Raw genomic sequence first — 20627 nt, forward strand, 5'->3', positions numbered from 1 at the left:
GAGATGGCAGAAATGGTAGAGGAAGGTCCACTGAATGTGGAAACTTGCAGGGTGGAAGGCAAGGACAAGGGGAGCTCTATTGTGGTCAAGCATGCTTAAAGTGGATATTAGTCAGTAGCCTACACCCAGAAATGGAGACAGAAGAAGTTGAAGAGAGGATTGGAAGAGTTGGAGGTGGACAAGCAAAGGAAGGATGTAAATTGGAGACACTGTTACAAGTGTTCCACATAAGCAGAACAACTTCTACAGCAACCTTGGCGACACTTCCTCCCACCTTGCTTCCTCTAAGGAATCCAATCCATTCTCCCAATTTTAAAATCTCATTTCTGACGACGCCAGCATCCATGCTAGTGCTTCCGATATATCTTTATTTTTCTCCGAGGGTTTCCCCAAACCGTGGTTAATAGGGCCCTCAACTATGTCCATCGGTTCCATTTCCTGCACCTGGGTTGACACTCCTTCCCTCTCAGAACCATAACAATCTGGTATAAACACTGACAGTTCCTCCCAAAATCATGACCTCCACCACCTGGAAGAACAAGGGCAGCAGGTGGATAGAAACGCCACCATCTCCAAGCTGCACACAGTTTTGACTTGGACATATAGCACTGTTCCTTTATCTCGATTAGGTCCAAGCCCTGAAAGTCCCTAACTAATGGCACTGTAGGAGTCCCTTTACCATATGGACTGCAACAACTCAAATGGTAGCCCACCACGACCTTCTCAAGGGTAACTAGGGATGATCAATAAATGCCAGCCTTGCCAGTGACATCCACGTCCCAAGAATTATATTTTTGTAAAAAATCAGCTACAAGGCAGGCACAAAAGGGTTACAAGCTGGCAAGCAGACAGCAAAAATGCAGTAACTTGGAACAACAAACAGAGTTCCATTATGGCTATCCACAGGAAGTAAGGCCCTTGGCAGTCCTGGAATTTAGGCTCTGGGCCAGTTTTGCCATTAACACCTTAACATAAAGCTTAAGGGCTGGTTCTAAAAGGACAGGAGATTGCTCTTATTCATTTCAACACAGTTAATTAAAAAAAACACCCTGGCTCTCCATTTCCACAATGAGAAATTTACTGTCTTTTAAAGAGATTAGAGAAACCAGTATGCCCTGCAATTTACAGGTTTGTCAAGTTCTGGACCACGATGTGAAGTTACCCAGTAATCAATGGGATAATGAGACCCAACTCTCAAATTGAAATAGCCTTGGGAAATTTCTGAATTGAAACATGTTACTTGCACTCAAGTCAGAACCCAATGTTATACTAACCTCACAGTGTGAACAAAATTATGTGATGTCTAAAGGGGAAGAGATGATCCACCTGTACTGCTGTCCCGGTTCTTACTGCATGGACATTATGCTACTCAGAACTGCCCATTTTTTGCAACAAGCAGCAGGCCTAGGTAGAATAAAGCCAAGCTGTCAAGGGTAGCACTGATGGTAGGGATTTAAAAAAAAAAATTGAACATCTTGCTGCTCATTAATACAATGATCTCCTTATGGGATCTTGTAACTTTTTTTATTTATTCATTCAAGGGGTGTGGGCATCAGTGTATAGACCAGCATTTATTGCCCATCCCTAATTGCCCTCGAGAAGGTGGTGGTGAGCTGCCTTCTTGAACCGCTGCAGTCCATGCAGGAACATCCAGAGTGCTGTTACAAAAGGAGGTCCAGGATTTTGACCCAGCAACAGTGAAGGAACAGTGATATAATTCCAGGTCAAGATGGTGTGTAGCTTGGATGAGAACTTGCAGGTGGTGGTGTTCCTATGCATCTGCTGCCCTTGTCCTTCTAGGTAGGGTTTGGAAGGTGCTGTCGAAGGAGCCTTGGTGAGTTGTTGCAGTGCATCTTGTAGATAGTACACACTGTTGCCACTATGCATCAGTGGCGAGAGTGGATGTTGAAGGTGGTGGATGGGGTGCCAATCAAGCGGGCTGCTTTGTTCTGGATGGTGTTGAGCTTCTTAAGTGTTATTGAAGCCACACATTCAGGCAAGTGGAGAGTATTCGATCACACTCCTGACTTGTGCCCTGTAGATAGTGGACAGTCTTTGGGGAGTCAGGAGGCTAGTAACTCAACGCAGAATTCCCAGCCTCTGACCTGCTCTTGTAGTCCAGTTCAGTAACTGGTGAATGATAAGCCCTAGGATGTTGATAGTGGGGGACTCAGTGATGGTAATGCCATTGACTGTCAAGGGGAGATGGTTAGGCTCTCTTTTATTTGGAGATGGTCATTGCCTGGTGTGAATGCTCCTTGCCACTTATCAGTCAAGCCTGAATATTGTCCAGGTCTTGTTGCATATGGACTGCTTCAGGATTGGAGGAGTCTCGAAAAGTGAACATTGCGCAACCAACAGCAAACATCCTCAATTCTGATCTGAGAACCAAATTTGGAGAGCAAGTACTGCACATTTTCCACGTGAAAATGACACAGGATATAGTTCACTTCAAAGGGTGTTACTGTCAGGTAATTACAACATAAACAGCTTGCTAAATAATTATTCTAAATAAACTGCTGCTCCTGTTAATTGTCCAGAATTCCACACAGCAAAAACAGACCAAAAACCTAAGCTTTTAAAATCACAATGATCATGTGGGAATGTGTTCATACCTGAACCAACAGCTGTCGCTCTGCTTTTGGCAGGTTCTTTGCTTGTCGTTCTGCTTCTTCCCACTCTTCTCTTACCTAATTTAAAAGCAGAAGTTAAAAAGTCATTCAGCTAACTTCAGAGATTTTTGTCCACAAGAGTTCTAAAGATAACAGGAAGAATATTAAGTCATCAACCAATGGCATGACTGCTGCAGTCCCAAGAGTCAGAAATCTTGCCAAAAGAATTAACTTTGCAGGCTTCGAAGACCATAGTAACTAGTGACATCCAGTGGCCCTGGAGTGACAACCAACATCACAGTGGCCATCTCCACCATAACAGAAACAGCTGCCACAAGTACTAAACAATCAGCAGGGCAACCTATTATTTTCTGAACTTAAAAATAAAATGGAAAATGCTAGAAATACTCTGCAGATCAGACAGCATCTGTGAAAGGCCATCAGCCTGAAACATTAATTCTCTCCCCATAGATTCATATTTCCAGCATATTTAACATTTTGCTTTTGTCCACTTTATTTTTTGTGCAGCTCAGCAAGGAGCATGTTGTCAAATATGGTGGGCAATTTAAGAACTTATCTATCTTCCAAGGAGGAGACTTGTTCTGTAAACAGCAGCACAGACAAGTTGGGCTAAATTACCTCTGCTGTTTCTATTCTGTAATCTATGCAACCTTCTAGGTCACTCAAAACTGTTGCTCAAAAATATCTCCTACACTGACCACTAAGACTTTGAAATTTCCAGACATGATTTATGATTCTCAGAATCACAATTCCTTTCCTGTGTCAGAATGTTCACTTCTCCATTTCTGAACTCTCTATCCTTTGTGCTACTCTATTTTTTTTTATTTGTTCATGGGATGTGGGCATCACTGGTAATAGCGATTGTCTATTCCTAATTGCCCTTTAGAAGATAATGGTGTACCATCTTCTTGAACTGCTGCAGGCCAAATGGTGCAGGCACTTCCACAGTGCTGTTAAGTAGGAAACTCCAGGGTTTTGGCCCAGCAACCGTGAAGGAACAGCAATATAATTCCAAGTCCAGATGGTACGTGGCTTGCACAGGAATTTGCAATGGCGATGTTCCATGTGCCTGTTATCCTTGTTCTTCCAGGCAGTAAAGCTTCCAAATTTGGAAGGTGCTGCTGAAGTGGCAAACTTGACACATGAAGTCAAGAAAGAGTGCAAGGACAGGCTGGTCAGTTTAACATTAGTAGTGGTTAAGGTTTTAGAAACAATAATCAAGTAAAAAAATTAACAAGCACTCGGACAGGTTTGAGTTAATTAAGGAGCGCTAGCATGGATTTCTAAAAGATCGTGTTTGATATTTCTCTGTTATTTCAAAAAATTCAATTAGAAGGTTGATGAAGGGAATGTAGTGATATTGTCTATATGGGTTTCAAGGAAGCCTTTGACAAAGTATCACATAAAAAGCTGGTTAACAAAATTGAGGTCCAATGTTACCTTGGATAAAAATTGGCTGAAGGACAGGAAATAGTGAGTGGTGGCAATTGGTTTTTCTGACAGGAGTATGGTATACAGTGGTGTTCCCAAGGGTCAGTACTGGAACACGGCCTTTTTTGATATACATAAAAGACTTTGATATTGGAATAGAGTACAATTTCAAAATCCAACGATGATACCAAAATTAGAGGTCTGGCAAAGTGAGGATGACACCAATTGACTGCAACAGGTCATAAATAGACTAGCAGAATGGGCAGACAAGTGGCAGATGGAATAGGGGAGGCAATATAGACTAAATGGCACAGTTCTAAAATGTATGCAGGGACAGAGGAACCTGGGTGTTCATGTGCACAGATCATGGAAGGTGGCAGGACATATTAAGAGAGTAGCTAGCAAAGCATATGGAATCTTGGGCTTCATTATAGAGGTATTTAGTACAAAAGCAGATATGTTATGATAAACCTTTATAAAGCTTTGCTTAGACCACTATTAGAGTACTGAAAGGTGGTTATGTTAAAATTGTATGAAACACTGGTTCTGCCTCAGCTGGAGCATTGCATCCAGTTCTGGTGAAATATTTTAGGAAAGATGTGAAGGATCTGCACCTTAAGTGCTGTAAGCTGCAGGGCTATGGGCCGGGTGCAGGAAGGTGGGATTAGAAAGGGTACTTGGGTGTCCTCGGGCTGGCATGGACAAGAAGGGCTGAATGGCCTACTTCTGTGCTGTAATTTCTCTATGGTTCTATGGTATTAGAGAGTGCAGAGAAGATTCACAAGAATGGTTTCTGTGAGTTCTATAGATAGATTGGAGAAGCTTTGACTGTTTTCCTTGAAGAGAAGGTTGAGAGAAGATTTGATAGAGGTATTCAAAATCATGAAGGGTCTGAATAGTAGATAGGGAAAAACTGCTCCAACTGGTGGAAGGAACGAGAACAAGGAAGCACAGGTTTACGGTAATTGGCAAAAGCAGCAATGGAGACACGAAGAGAAACTTATTCATGCAGTAAGTGCTTAAGATCTGTAATGTGCGTTCCTGAGAGTGTGGAGGAGGCAGGGTCAATCTAGGCATTCAAAAAGGAATTGTATTATTATCTGAAAAGGAAGAATGTGCAGGGTTATGGGAAGACGACCAGGGAATGGGACTAGGTGGATAGCTCAGTGAGCCGGTGCAGACACAACTGGCTGAGTGGCCTCCTCCGTGCTGTACCAATCTGTGATATTGCTTCCAGTTCTGGTTACCGCACTTCAGAAAATATAAGAGTGTCCTTGACAGGGTGCACAAGAGATTAACCAGAATGTTTCCAGTTATAAGGGATTGTAGCTGCAAGATGAAGTTGGAGAAGCCATCATAGAGATTTGTGACCAAGGTTGGGGACCAGGGTACACAACATTTCTGATGGACAAACAAAATGGCAAAGGAGATCGGATAGTCCTGATAGTAAAGGATGACATAAGGACATTAGTGAGAAAGGATCCTGGTTCTGAAGATGAAGTAGAACACTATGGGTGGAGATTTGGAATAGCAAGAGCCAGAAAACACTGGTGGGAGTAATTTTTGGCCCTCTGGGCAGAGCACTCAACAAGAAATTATTGGAGCTTTAACAAAGGCAATGTAATAATTGTGGGGAACCTTAATCTTCACACAGACTGGATCAGTCAACTTGGCAAGGGTCGTTGAGATGAGTTTGTAGAAAGTTTTCTTAGCAATTTCCTGGAGCGATACATGGTGAAATAATGGAAAATAAGGAGATGGCAGATGAATTGAACAGGTATTTTGCATCGGTTTTCACTATACAGGATACAAGTAACAACCCAGAAATAGCTGTAAATCAGGAAACAGAAGGAGGGAGTAAGTCAAAAAAAGTACAACCACCAGGGAAGTGGTACTGAGCAAGTTGTTGGAGCTGCAGGCTGACAAGTCTCTGGGTCCTGATGGATTCCATCCTACGGTCTTAAAAGTGGCTAGTGAGATACTTGATGTGTTACTTTAAGTTTTCAAAATTACCTTGATTCGGGGAAGGCCCCCATTAGATTGGAAAATAACAAATTTAACTCCTTTATGCAAAAAGGGAGGGAGACAGAAAACAGGAAACTATGGTCAGTTAGCTTAACATCTATCATTGGGAAAATGTTACAAGCTGCTATTCAAGATGTTATAGAAGGGCACTTAGATAAATTCAAGGTAGTCAGGCAGTATCAACATGGCTTTGAGTGAGGGAAATCATGCTTAACCAATTTACTGGAGGTCTTTGAAGAAGTCACATGTGCTGTGGATAAAGTGGAACCAGTGGATCTACTATCCTTAGATTTCCAGAAGGCATTTTACAAGGTGCCACATCAAAGGTAACTGCAGAAAATACAAGTTTACGGTGGAGAGGTAACATATTGGCATAGATAGAAGATTGAGTCATAGGATTTTTACAGTGCATGAGGCCATTCGGCGCATCGAATCTGCACTCCCCTGCCTTACCCCTGTAACCTTCCACATTTTCTCTTTTCAGATAGCAATTCAATTCCCTTTTGAACACCTCGATTGAACCTGCCTCCACCACCCTCGAACTATCCTCTGGGTGAAAAAAATTTTCCCCACATCACTTTTACTCCTTTTGCCAAATATTTTAAATCTGTGCCCTCTCATTTTTGATGCTCTCTTGAGTGGGAACAGTTTCTCACTATTTACCCTGCCAATGCCCCTCAGGATCTTGAATACTTTTGTCAAGTCTCCTCTCAACCTTCTTTTCTCCAAGGAAAACAGTCCCACTCTCTCCTCATAGTTACAGATCTTCATGACTGAAATCATCCTTGTGAATCTCCTTTGTATTCTCTCCAATGCCATCACATCCTTCCTCAAGTATGGTGCCCAGAACTGAAAGCAGTACTCCAGATGAGGTCTAACTAGTGTCCTATACAAATACAACATGACCTCCTTAATTTTGTGCTCAATGCCCCTATTAATAAAGCCTAAAATACTATATGCTTTATTAGTTGCTCTCTCAACATGCCCTGCCATCTTCAATGACCTATGTACATATACACTGAGGTCCTCTGTTCCTGCACCTCATTTAGAGTTTCTCCCTTTATTTTTATACTGTCTCACCATATTCTTCCTGTCAAAATGGATTACCTCTCACCCTCTGCATTGAACTTCATCTGCCACTTGGTCTGTCCAATCCACCAACACATCTACGTCCTTTTGAAGTTCAAGGCTATCCCTATCACAGCTGACAACATTTCCAGTCTTTATATCATCTGCAAATTTTGAAATAATGCCCTGCACACCACAGTCTAGGCCATTAATGTATATCAGGAAGGCAAGGGTCCCACAACACCGACCCCTGGGGAAACTCCACTACAAACCTTCCTCCAATATGAAAAACAGTCATTAACCACCACTCCTGTCACTCAGCCAATTTCTTATCCAAGTATGTACTCTCTCTTTTATTCCATGAGCTAGAATTTTGCTCTCAAGTCTGTTGTGTGTCTAGCATGGAAACAGAGAGTAGGCATAAATGGATCATTTCTGGTTGGCAACATGTAACAAGTGGTGTGCCACAGGGATCAGTGCTGGGGCCGCAACACTTTGCAATTTATATAAATGACTTGGATGAAGGGAACAAAAGTATGGTTGCTAAATTTGCTGATGATACAAAGATAGAAGGAAAGTAAATTGTGAAGAGAGCATAAAGAGGCTACAAAAGGATATAGTTAGGTTAAATGAGTGGGTAAAGATCTGACAATGGAGTATAATGTGGGAAAATGTGAAATTGTCCATTTTGGCAGGAAGAATAAAAAAGCATACTATCTAAATGGTGAGAGATTACAAAGCTCTGAGATGCCGAGGGATCTGGATATCCTAGCGCATGAATTGCAAAAGGTTAGTATGCAGGTACAGTAAGTAATTAGGAAAACTAATAGAATGTTATAAGTTACTGCTAGGGGGATTGAATACAAAAGTAGGGAGGTTATGCTTCAGTTATACAGGGTATTGGTAAGACCATATTTGGAGATTGTGTACACCATTGGTCTCCTTTATAAGGAAGGGTTTAAGTGCGTTAGAAGCAGTTCAGGGAAGATTTACTAAACTAATAGCTGGAATGGGTGGGTTGTTTTAGGAGGAAAGGTTGTATCCACTGACGTTTAGAAGAGCAAGAGGCAACTTGATTGAAACATATAACATGCTGAGGGGTCTTGACAGGGTGGATGTGGAGAGGATGTTTCCTCTTGTGGAAGAATCTGGAACCAGGGGGTCACTGTTTAAAAATAAGGAGATAAGGTGACATTTTTTCACTCAGTTGAGAAGGTTTGGAACCCTCTTCCTGAAAAAATGGAGGAAGCAGAGCCTTTGAACATTTTTCAGGCAGAGGTGGATAGATTCTTGGTAAGCAAGGGGTGATCAGTTATCGGGGGTAGAATGTAGATTTCAGGTTACTATCAGATCAGCTATGATCTTATTAAATGGCTGTGCAGGCTCAAGGGGCTGAATGGCCAACTCCCGCTCCTTGTTCGTATTATGGTTGGGCCGAGGACACTACCCTGAGGAACTCCTGTAGCGATGTCCTGGGACTCAGGTGATTGACCTGAAACAACCTGAACCATCTTTCTTTGTGCTAGGCATGACTCCAACCAGTGGAGAGTTTCCCCCCTGAAAACTATTGTAGCCACAGTATTTATGTGATTGGTTCAGTTCAACTTCTGGCCACTGGTGACCACCAGGGTAAAAAAATCCAAAAAAGGTGGGGGTTCAGCAATGGCAATACCATTGAATGTCGAGGGAAGTTAGTTAGGCTCTCTCTTGTTGGGAGAAGACATTGCTTGGCACTTGTTCAGCAGCAAGGTTACTCGTCACTTATCAGCCCAAGCCTGAATTTATCCAGACTTTGCTGCATTTGGGCATGAAATGCTTCATTACCAGCAGAAAGCACTCTGTTTTACTGAATAAATGAAGGCTTATTTATGTTCCAAGACAGAGCTGTGCTCATGTGTTAGCAATCAGTTAAGTGCTTATGTAGGTGAAGATGCTCTGTAGCTGATCATAAGTTGCTGCAGTGCAGTTACTTCAAGAAATCAAACAATCTCAGATTGCTAACTCTTGCTCAACCAGTCTGCTTTATTGCATTCATCTATTCATCTGCTGCTTTTTCCTATCAAAAAACTGACGTGTGATAACAGAACATGGCCTAACATGAAACAATAGTGGAATAAATGACTTGTTTAAATGTGGGATAAATGCAGAAAGAAGGCATGCTGAAATGGTTACCACTCAGACCCCCTTTCTTGGTATGATGCATTATTCACTTACACATTGAAGTCACACAGTTTTGGAAAAATAAGATGTTTGCTCTGAATGTAGTTTTTCATCAGCAAAATTAAAAGAGCTTCCTTCTCATTTTTTAAACCTCCCCATATTGAAGAGATATTGTCAAAGGAAACAAACATCATACAGAGGTATGGGGTAAGTGCAGGGCAATGGGGTTACTTTTAGATTATTCTAGAAAGGGTTTGACACTGTTACAATGGGTTCATTGGCTTCCATTTGTTCTGTAAACTTATATTGTACTGGACTATCCTTATTGGTCATGAAAGTATTATCTGGCAATCAGCAGGCTTTGGAACTCACTATACCCCCTGACCTTCCCCGCTCCGATGCTGAACGTTCAGTGCTCAGCAAAGGACTTAGTTTCATACCCTTAAGCCCTCATCTCAATGAATTTCAGGCTCGGTACGATGCTGAACTCTTCTTCCGCCGTCTTCGTCTCCGTGCTCACTTCTTCGGGCAGGAGTCCTCTCCCCGTTCAATGGATCCTTTTACCCACCTCCAATATTCTCCCTCCACCTGGACCCCTCCCTCTGGATTCTTACCTTCTCTTTATCTTTTCATTGAGAACTGTCGGCGTGACATTAGTCGTCTCAATTTCTCTGCTCCTCTCACCCATTCTAATCTGTCTCTCTCTGAACTTACTGCACTCCGTTCTCTCAGGTCCAACCCCAACATTGTCATCAAACCCGTGGTGCTGTTGTTGTCTGGCGCACTGATACCTCGCGGAGGCTAAGCGTCAACTCGCAGACACTTCCTCCTACCTCTCCCTGGACCATGACCCCACCACTGAACATCAAGCCATTGTTTCCAGGACTGTCACTGACCTCATTTCCTCTGGAGATCTTCCTCCCACAGCTTCTAACCTGATAGTCGCCCAACCTCGGACGGCCCGCTTCTACCTCCTACCCAAAATCCACAAACAGAACTGTCCCAGCAGACCGATTGTGTCAGCCTGTTCCTGCCCCACGGAACTCATTTCTCATTATCTTGACTCCCTTCTCTCTCCCCTTGTCCAGTCCCTTCCCACCTACATCCGTGATTCCTCTGACACCTTACGTCACATCAACAATTTCCAGTTCCCTGGCCCCAACCGCTTCCTCTTCACCATGGACGTCCAATCCCTCTACACCTCCAACCCCCACCAGGATGGTCTGAGGGCCCTTAGCTTCTTCCTTGAACAGAGGCCCGAACAATCCCCATCCACCACTACTCTCCTCCGTCTGGCTGAACTTGTTCTCACACTGAACAATTTCTCCTTTAACTCCTCTCACTTCCTCCAAATAAAAGGTGTGGCTATGGGTACCCACATGGGCCCCAGCTATGCCTGTCTCTTTATGGGGTATATGGAACATTCCTTGTTCCAGTCCTACTCCGGCCCCCTCCCACAACTCTTTCTCCGGTACATCGATGATTACTTCGGTGCTGCTTCATGCTCTCGTCGGGACCTGGAAAAATTTAATAAATTTTGCTTCCAATCTCCACCCCTCCATCATTTTCACATGGTCCATCTCTGACACTTCCCTTCCCTTCCTTGACCTCTCTGTCTCAATTTCTGGTGATAGCCTACCGACTCCCACAGCTACCTCGACTACAGCTCCTCACACCCCGCTTCCTGTTTTGCAAAAGGGAAACTATGTTGGGACAAATCTCTCATACATTCATACGTTAAGGACCGGATTTCTGCAACAAGCCTTGCATCTTTTTTGAATTAGCCAGGAGATTGGGAAGCCCCATTGTTTTTCTATGGAAATGCCTTGACCAGAGACAACTTGCAAACCATCAGCACCCTTTTCTCCTGTAGTATAAATTATGATCATTGGAAATTTGGCATTCTTTCATTTGTCCTGATGAATGCAAGGTGAAAAGCTTCGGCAACTTGTCTCTTTTTTCAGCAATTTTTAACAAATCAATTAGAATTCTTTGAGAATGTAATAAGTAAGGTGGATATTAGGGAGCCAGTATGTAGTATATTTTTATTTCCAAAAGACATTCAATAAGGTGCCACCTAAAAAGTTGCTATCCAAGATAAAAGCTCATGGTGTTGGGGGTGATATATAAGCATCTGCAGAGGATTGGCTAACAAAAGGGTTGGGTCATTTTCAACTAGGATCAGTGCTGGTTTCTCAGGAAAGTGGAGTTAAGATCATAACTAGATTAGCCACGATCTTATTGAATGGAGGAGTAGATTCGAGGAGCCGCATGGCCTAATTCTGTTGCTATTTCTGATTATGATCTTATTAAATATCTCCATTATGATTAAGTACTTCAATTTTGTCAACTCAATTTTTTTTAACCCCATGTGTATTCCCTAATCTTTATTTCGCCCTTTGTAAAGTTTTTAAAAAGCGATTCCACTAGTACTTTTCATTTCCTGAGTGTCCTTGCTTTGCTGCTGACCACAAAATCCAGGTCATTTTTTTTTATGCAGCAAGTTATGTTCTGGAATACAGCGGTAGAAGGGTGGTGGAAACAGATTCAATGATAACTTTCAAATGGGAATTGAACAAATACTGGAAATGGAAAGATTTGCAAAGCTAAGGGGAAAAGGCAGGGGGCTGAAACAAATTGGGCAGTTTTTTTTTACAGTCAAGCAGAGGTCGAATGGATTCCTTCTATACTTTATGGTTCTATGACATGACTGCTGAGGTAAATTTGACTTATGAGGGGTTCACTTTCAGAAACACATTAGCTTTCCGCGATATTATTTAGGGCCAATTAGCTTGAATATGCAGGATCTTAATTCTCATGATGCTTATTAATTGTATCAATTGAGGTTAAACACATGCAGGTGATTAGGGTTACATGAGCACATACAAAGAGACCGAGTGGAGTCATGAAATATATACCTGTAATGTTTCACTCTGTGAATAAATCTATTCCAAGTAAAGACAGGCTCTGGTTTCTTCTTTCACTAACTGGCTATCAGGGTATAAGAACACTATTGTCATTTGAAATAACAGGAAGGGGTAATTAGGACATTCCACACAAGTTACTGACTAAATTTCACTTTAACAAGCAAGACAAGACAAGTACTCCTATTACCTTATCCATACGGTCACGATGTCGGACCTCCAGTTGCTGTTTAGCCTTCGCGAAACGAGCATGTTCATTTTCATCTGCAGGTGTCTCAAAATAAACATCCACCTCATCTGTTGGTTGAGGGGTTGACAGAACTGCAAAACAGAGTATGAGTCAGACTCCTCACCTTCTGCTAGCTCAGACTTAGACCATGGATGCCTTGGATTTTACAACAAACTCAACAAATTAGTTCTCATAATTGCAATGTTATTTTTCATTTAAAAAAAAATCAATTTTCTTGGTTTCCTTTTGGTCAAGGCGCAGCTATCAGCATTAGCTACAAACCATAACCTGTAAAACACTTCCAAATTATCTGTTGCATCAATTCACTAAATCCTATAATTTTGCAGGTGGCTTAGAAAAATTAGTTTTGTGCCAACCAGGTAGGGGAACTGGCACATAAAATGAGGCAGGCATGTTGTTACGATCCTTGTAGAGATCAATAACTTATTTAAACTTCCAGTTGATATCTAAAAGGATGAAACAAGAAGATTTCATATTTTACAACTCTTACTGTAACAGACTAAAAGCATTCTTGACTAAACACTAATTTTTGTACACGACTTATACTTTAAACTACAGAACAAAATTTTTCCCTTTTACTTTTAACAACCAAAAAACCAACTTCGTGGGTATATTTTACATTGTTTTTAAGTAGTCATTCGATTTTCCCAGCTCCAGTCCAAAGTGATTCTTAGTTCGCAAAGGTTTACTTCCATTCCTTTCCTTGCCCAGCCTGGTAACTTTTAGTTCCAGAACTGTCTTTCACGGTGAAGGTTTTTCTTGGCGATTCTTCTCTGGCACAAGCTAAAAGAATCTTCCAGCCTTGTTTTAAATCGTCACAAACTTGGTCTTTTCAATCCAAGCATGAGCTCCCACCCGCATTTCTGTGCGGTGAATCAGAGGCTTTCAGTCTCTAGCTCCTCTCTTGCTCTCAGATCCCGGCAGACTAAATGTGTCTCAGACTTTCAGAGATATCTTAGAAACTCTCCCATCTCCATGGCAAGAATCACATGGTCCTTGTATCCAGGTAGAAATGCTGATTAGCTATCCTTGAGACCGCAGCTCTTTTTATCTTGGAAGTAAATGGACATTTTAAAGCATAACTGTTTACAACTCAACATTGTTATCACTTTCCTGGGACTTTGGACATCAATAGTCTAACCATTGTAAACACAGGTGCTGCTGCCATTGTCTCCAAGGCTGAAAACCTTCCACCTTCTTCCCAGTAAACAATTTGGGCTCCCTTTAATTGATAACAGCCATAGCACACAGGCCTGATGTTAGGCAGACTTCAAACCACATGACCCTGTTTATTTTATCCTAAATTACCAGCTCAGTTCCAAAACACAATCTTATAATCTTATACATCATAAGTGTAACAATGTAACAAGGGCAAAGTCTGCATACTTCATTATTTTTGAAGTTACAAGGAGCAATAAGAATACTTGTAGAGAAAATGGTGTCCCATTCATTCAAGTATTTTGTGTAAAACAAGCCAATTTACCATTTGTCATCAGTCTACCTCTGGAACATAGGATAGATGCCTGAGAAGCCCAGAGATTATAATGCCCAGTACAAGAGATTTTATTGATAAGATCCTGGGCCATACTCTTGTGTAACTTGATACTGGGCAGTAAAGAAAGTCTCTGCTTGTAGGGGAGGTGTCATTCACCGGTAAGGGTTAGCAGTGACGCTATACTGGAGTATCGAGCGCAGTATCAAAATTGTTAACAGTGACCGTACACAGTGCTTTTTTTTGTGAAAAAAGCATTCTTGGCATGTTGGTGGTGCAGCCAGAGCCAGCATTTATTGCTCATCCATAAAATGTTTACATAATGGTTGAGAGACTATGTCTTGAAGCAGTTTGACACAACTGCGTGCTTTGCTTGGCCACTTCAGAGGAGTGAAGAATCAACCAGGACGGTACAGGACTGAAGTAACATTCAGGTCAGACCACGTAAGTGCAGTAGGTTTCCTTTCCTGAATGACATTAATGAAATGGGTTTTTACAACAATCCAACAGTTTCATGGCATCTTTTACTGATACAAGCTTTTTATTAATAGATTTTTCCAAAGGCGGAAGTCAAATTTTCTATTATGATGGGATTCCAACTTGGAGTCTTGGGGTTGTGAGCCCAGGCCTCAAGATTATGAGTAGCTACGCCAGCACGGAACATGTAATTTTTCACACGTTTTGGAATATCTACTGGGCTTTTCCTAGAATAGACAGTCAACAACAAAAGCTGAATTTACACAGAATTTAAACAAGGACTTTGCTTTCAACCACTTAAAATTCATGGTTTTATTCATCTTAATGGTGTAGTTTGGTAACAATCTGCATTTTGGTATTATTTAATAAACTTAAGCCTTAATTGAATATCAAATTCCAATAGCTACCTTCCTATGTAATTTCTGGGTTAGGTCTGAAACAATGATGCAGACTTAACTAAAGCGCCACCTGCTGAGAAACATTCACTATGGTCAAAACTCCAGTGATTCAGCTAGATTGTTTATTAACTATTTATTGATATTTCTTTCAATGAGCTTCCCAACAAGGGAAGGATCAAGATAAGCCAGTGATTGTAGTAAGAAGCCTGGCAGAAATTGGAGCTCCATCCACTCATTTCTCCAGCTCCAACGGGACAGGAAGAATTTTCTACCTGAGACTAGAAAACTGACCAGTATCATTAGCCAGACTTTGACAGGGACATTCCTGGATATGAAAGAATGATTTATCAGCAAACACAGCAGATTTCAACCAGGCAAAATACTGAGAAGGCTCCACTTAGAAATTTGTTTTGTTGAGAAAAGACAGCTAGGCGAAAATTCACTGGATGGAAAGTAGTTGGACCACCGTGTACCAAGGAGGCACAATGGCAAAGGTCCTTTACATCCAGCACTTAGCAATGGTTCTAAGCTGTTGACCAAACGATGGAGTTTTTTTTGTTACCAGCTTGCAGGTTAGACCAAGGTCAGTCACTTGTGGTTGTGGAATTGTGAGAGAGGAAAACCTTTGTGGAGCTACAAAATGAACTTTAATCCAAGTTCTTCTCTGTTATTGGAGCCTCTAACTTTCAAACTAAACCATGTAATGATTTGCATTTTTTTGTTGGTTCTACTTGTCATGAGAATTTTCTCTATGTTTTTTTCCCCAAAGGATATTTCAATGCTGAATTGCTGAGACAGAGAAGAGATTTGTAACCCACATGTGCAAAAACTAAATATTTTATTTCAGGGCCTCATCCCCTCAGAATTTGACCAAATAATGGCATACGGTGTGTTTGTCCCTACAAGGAAGCCAATACTATTTGTAAGAAGCTCAGTACAAAGCAACAGTGATGAAAAAAAGATTATAGCACTCAAAATGGAAAAGGCAATGTTATCCAATGGCATTCATCCTAGAATACTACGGAAAAGCAGACCGAGAAAATAGGAGAGGTTCTGACTACAATGTGATACATTTTGGCATAAGCGTTAGGGAGAGGCAATATTGGCAGGAAATATTGAGAGAGTATTGAGCAAAGCATGTGGGATCCTGGGCTTCATAACTAGGGGCATTGAGTATAAAAGTAGGGAAGTTATGCTGAATCTTTATAAAACTCTGGTTTAGGCCACAACTAGAGCACTGCTTCCAGTTCTGGTCACCACATTTTCCTTCTCTTTGGAACAAAGGAGAATGAGGTGAGATTTGATTAAGGTGCACAAGATTACAGCAGGATTAAAGAAGGTAGGCAAACAAAAATTGTTAGTATCAGCTGATGGTACAAGGACTAGGGGACACAGGTCGAAGCATTTTGTGAAGAGATGCAGTGGGAATGTGAGGAAGAACTATTTTTACCCAGCGAGTAGTAATAACTTGGAATTTGTTGCCATCAGGGTGGCAGAAGCAGAGGCAATGAACAAGGGTATTGGATGGGCACAGAAGGAAATAAACTTGCAGAGCTACAGGGAAAGAGCAGGGGAATTTGACTGGATTCCTCCAGAGAGAGCTGGCACAGACTTGATGGGCTGAATGGCCTCCTTCTGTGCTGTAAACAACACTAATATGACAATATTTCAAACATGATTGGATATGAAAGCTGTGTCAGAGAGTTGGACAAAGTCCACGTAGGGGCCAGTGCTTGTGCACAGCCATGTGTGATAGCTCTATAGGGATGTTAAATCTTTTCTCAATTTCAGCTGAAATGTAAGATATATTCCATACATGAGGCTATACCAGATACACAAATATTCACTCAAGCCATACTCCAGCACTAGTTCACTCTTAAGAGCTTGTCTTTTCGATGACTACCAGCAGAAATGAGTATCTAGTTATTCTATTCTAATAAAAGGAGCTATCCAGTTAACAGCTCAGTAAATTTATGCAGTTGGGTCACACAAATTAGGAGTCTCCCATATTCCATCGCCACTGTTAGCTCAATTTGTGGATCTGCCACAATTGAAAATATAGACCGGAATTTCAGATTGTTAGCTGCTAACCCCTGTTGTGGCCTGTGGATTGAGCCCAGCACTCAGTTTTAAGACCTGACAGCACTCAGTCTAAGACCTGACATCAGAGCTGGATAATGAGGGGAGATCTAAGAAATAGGCAACACTTCAGGAAAGGAGAAAAATCAATGGAGAAGAGGCTAAAAGAACACAGAACAGTTTGCAGGCAGCTAAACCAATCAATAACACTCAGAATATCAAACAAAATACCCCTCTGCTCTGGAGACGCCCGATTGTTTGTTAGTGGTATATCATATGCTGCAAGTACTGACAAAAGTGGAAGAAATATGGCAGGCTGGAGTGATTGGCAGCTGAGAGATGTGAACCTGAGATGTGTTCTGTATTGGCAAATAATTACAGCTTACAACATGTCAGTACCTGGAACTTAAACAAGAGTTCAAGCTGCACATACCTCAAGTGCTTCATGCCAAAGCAAGCAGTACAATTACAGGCTTTAAACTGGCTCAAAACAATTCATACTTCTACACACTTATCTTAGATTTAAGAAGGTTGTTGATTAGGATATACACATAGCAAAGCCCATTGCCCATTCAGACAAAGATGACAAAAAGGCACTACAGAGAAAGCATAAAAATTGTCTAAAGAAATTAGTGTCATCAACAGGGTTTTCTGATCTAGAAGAGAGTAAACTTTGAACAAAAAGGTGACAGCAAGGCCCAAGACAGATGAAACGAGTCTATAAATCACAAGGACTAGTGGGTTATTAGGCAAACTGGTTGATTGGTCAGGAGAGATTGGTACTAAGCAGGTAGGCTGCTGCAGCAAATGGCTGACTTACTCATTTGTTTACATACAGCCATACAGTATTCCTCGGACTCAAAATTGTTTCTGTTGCCTCCACAACCTCCGTAGACGAACCAAACACATTTCTTCTTGTTGATGTTGAAATACCAGCGAGGCATCATGGCCCGACAGGGGCCAGTCATAGCCTCCTGTGAGCAGACAACTGTGTGGAGACAGGACAAAGCGTCAGAGATGGCCAAAGGCAAACTAATCCTGGACAGATTCTATAGGTACAGCAACAGAGTACACTGTGTAAAAAGTTCATTAACACAGGATTGGGCACAATAAAAAGTATGGTATTAACCTTGGAAAGGCAGGTTACCAAAGACCATGACTCAGGTGTGAATTTTAAAAAGCACAGTGTGATATTCGCTCCCAACCAACACTCCACTGTGAAGTGTAGCCAGTATGGGTCAGCACACTGCTCTTCCAACCATAGGAGCTGTACTTGGACTCTTTCCACCTGGACTGCACCAAATATTGTATCCTTGATGGTTATTTGAAAATAACTTGCATCCTTAATTGAGCAGGGGCTCAAACTGAAACCAGTAATAGCTGATGTGGGAAATGCAAGTGTTCCATTGAGCATTTTATCTAACCTCTCCACTCAGCTTCTGGCACTGCACAGGTGACACTAGCAGATATGAACTTGATGCGTACTCCATGACTTTTTCACAGGTCTCCTACTCATCAACAACATTTATTTATAAAACATCTTTAGACATACTAATACCCCAAGGGTCTTCACAAGAGAGAGCTTTAAAACAAAATTTGACAAAAGGGATATCAGGACAGGTTTAAAGAGCATTCTAAGTAGCAGCAAGAGATGGAGAGACAGAGAATTTAAGGGGAGAATTCTAGAGTTTAAAACCTGAACAGATGAAGGCACACCTACCAATGATGGTAGGATTAAAATCATGGATGCACAAGGGGCCTGAATTGGAGGAGTGTAGAGCTCCAAACGTTGTAAATGATTACAAAGATAGAGAGGGGTGAGGCCATGGAGGGATTTGAAAACAACATTCAGATTTTTAACATTGAAGGGCTGTCAGATCAGGAGCCAATTTAGGTCAGCGAGAACTGGGGTGATATGTGAACAGTAATTTGGTGCAAGTCAGGGCCTGGGCAGGAGAGTTTAGATGAGTTCATGTTTATGTTGGGTGGGGGTGGAAGGTGGAAGGCAAACCTGTGGAGCACTGGAATAGCCAGGTTTAGAGATAACAGAAGTATGGATCAGGGTTTCAGTTGCCGATGAACTGAGTGAGGGATGGGTTTGGGCTATATTAATACAAGTGGAAGTAGGCAGTCTTAGTGACGGTACTGCTCTGTGGTCGAAAGCTCATCGCCAATCAAATATGACATCAAGGTTGCGAACAAATTGGTTCAGCTTCAGACAGTAGCCAAGGAAAGGGACAAGTCAGTGACTAGAGTTTGGGTTGGAGACGGAAGACAATGGCACAAATCTTGTGGTCAACAGCGAAGCGGAGAATTTTCCTCTCCAAGTGTTGTTTCTGACATTGGTGGGATTAAGGAGCCGGGGCAAGGGGCGCAATGGAGCTATGTTGTTGGATGGTGAAGGTGGCGGAACAGAGGCGGGGGAGCAAAGCCGGGAGAGGTGGATCAAGCTGGGAATATTAGACAGGGTGTAAGCCAAGGGTGCCAGAGGAGCAGGAGTGCATTCACGCTCCTGTTGATCTAATTAAATCTATCTAAAAAGTGGTATATGTTCTGACAGGTTCCAGCAGAGCCATCAGGGTGGGCTATTTGGGCTTACTGAAATTTTGGATTTGAGCGTAAGTGGGGTCCCCATAAGTTGTGGTGCTGGGGCAGTGCTGTTGCAGCCCTCAATAGTGGCAAACCTTTCAACGTTCACCGCTACCGGGAATCCAGGCCAATAGTTTCAGTTTTCCCACTATTTAGTTGGAGGAAATTTTAGTTAATCATTTCCTGGGCATTGGACATTTAGCATAGTCACAGTCATGCAGGATGCCATTGGTGACTTTGATGAGGGCCATTTCAGTCCTATTGCAAGGACAGAAAGCCAGTGAGAAGGATTCAAATATGGAGCTGCAGGAAAGATAAGCAGGGATTTGGAAGGTGACAATAATTTCAAGGACTTGGGACAAGGGAGGTTAGGGGCAGGGTAGTCACTTGCAAGACCTCATTGAAACTATGACAAATTGGTCTTGTGTTATGACCAAAGCTGTCAATTAATGCAGTTAGCTTCCATGTTTAATGCATTCATACTTCTGGCAATTCATTTTTTTAAAAACACGTTAATCATGCAAGTTTCATAGCAGAGCAAGTACAGGATACGGGGACAGGGGGGCAGGGGAGCTTGAAACAGAAGGAAGCATGGCAAGTTTATAATCCAAGAGAGAAAATAGGATGGGAGGGGGTAGTCCAAGAAAGGATGTGGGACCATAGGGTGAAAACAAAGAGAAGAGAGCAGGGCGAGGGGAGAACAGGGAAGCCTGAAAGAGAAGAGAGGACTGGCAAAGTCTAACACATTTGGATGCAGCGGTCAGGGTCAAGCAGGAACCCATCCAATCGACTGCACCAGACATTCTGCTCAGAAACCTATTATCTTTAACAAAAGTTGGAAATGACATGAAAAGTAACTTCCCATTTCTTTGGTTTAGTTTTCAGGCAAGACAAATCACTTAGTACTAACTAGGCAGACAGATTAGCACACAGGCCAGAAATATTAATAGTAAAGCTGGCATTAAATCTAAGTCAGGTGGCAACGGGATCATTAAAAGGTGCAAAAGATTAAGTGTAGCATTATTAATTACAATTATTTTTTTAAAACTTGGTTGACAAACATACACAACATCCAGCCTGCTCTTGCCTCCATCCCTCTGG

The 20627-nt window shown here is 41.9% G+C and overlaps 1 protein-coding gene across 4 annotated transcripts in view; it reads right to left on the reverse strand.

The window, feature by feature from the left end:
• Positions 1 to 20627, reverse strand: part of aplp2 (amyloid beta (A4) precursor-like protein 2) — a 172247-nt gene that overhangs the window by 33613 nt on the left and 118007 nt on the right. For 2 of the 4 annotated variants that reach the window (XM_078530630.1, XM_078530619.1), the window contains exons 7-9: positions 17758 to 17925; positions 12432 to 12562; positions 2616 to 2690 (exon numbers count right to left, since the gene is read on the reverse strand). In XM_078530630.1, the coding sequence (XP_078386756.1) occupies positions 2616 to 2690; positions 12432 to 12562; positions 17758 to 17925 (374 nt within the window). The remainder of the gene's footprint in view (positions 1 to 2615; positions 2691 to 12431; positions 12563 to 17757; positions 17926 to 20627) is intronic. The other 2 variants (XM_078530649.1, XM_078530639.1) reach the window with 1 other exon arrangement.

The sequence above is a fragment of the Cetorhinus maximus genome, chromosome 2 (genome assembly GCF_964194155.1).
Source record: "Cetorhinus maximus chromosome 2, sCetMax3.hap1.1, whole genome shotgun sequence".
NCBI classification, from domain to species: Eukaryota; Metazoa; Chordata; class Chondrichthyes; order Lamniformes; family Cetorhinidae; genus Cetorhinus; species Cetorhinus maximus.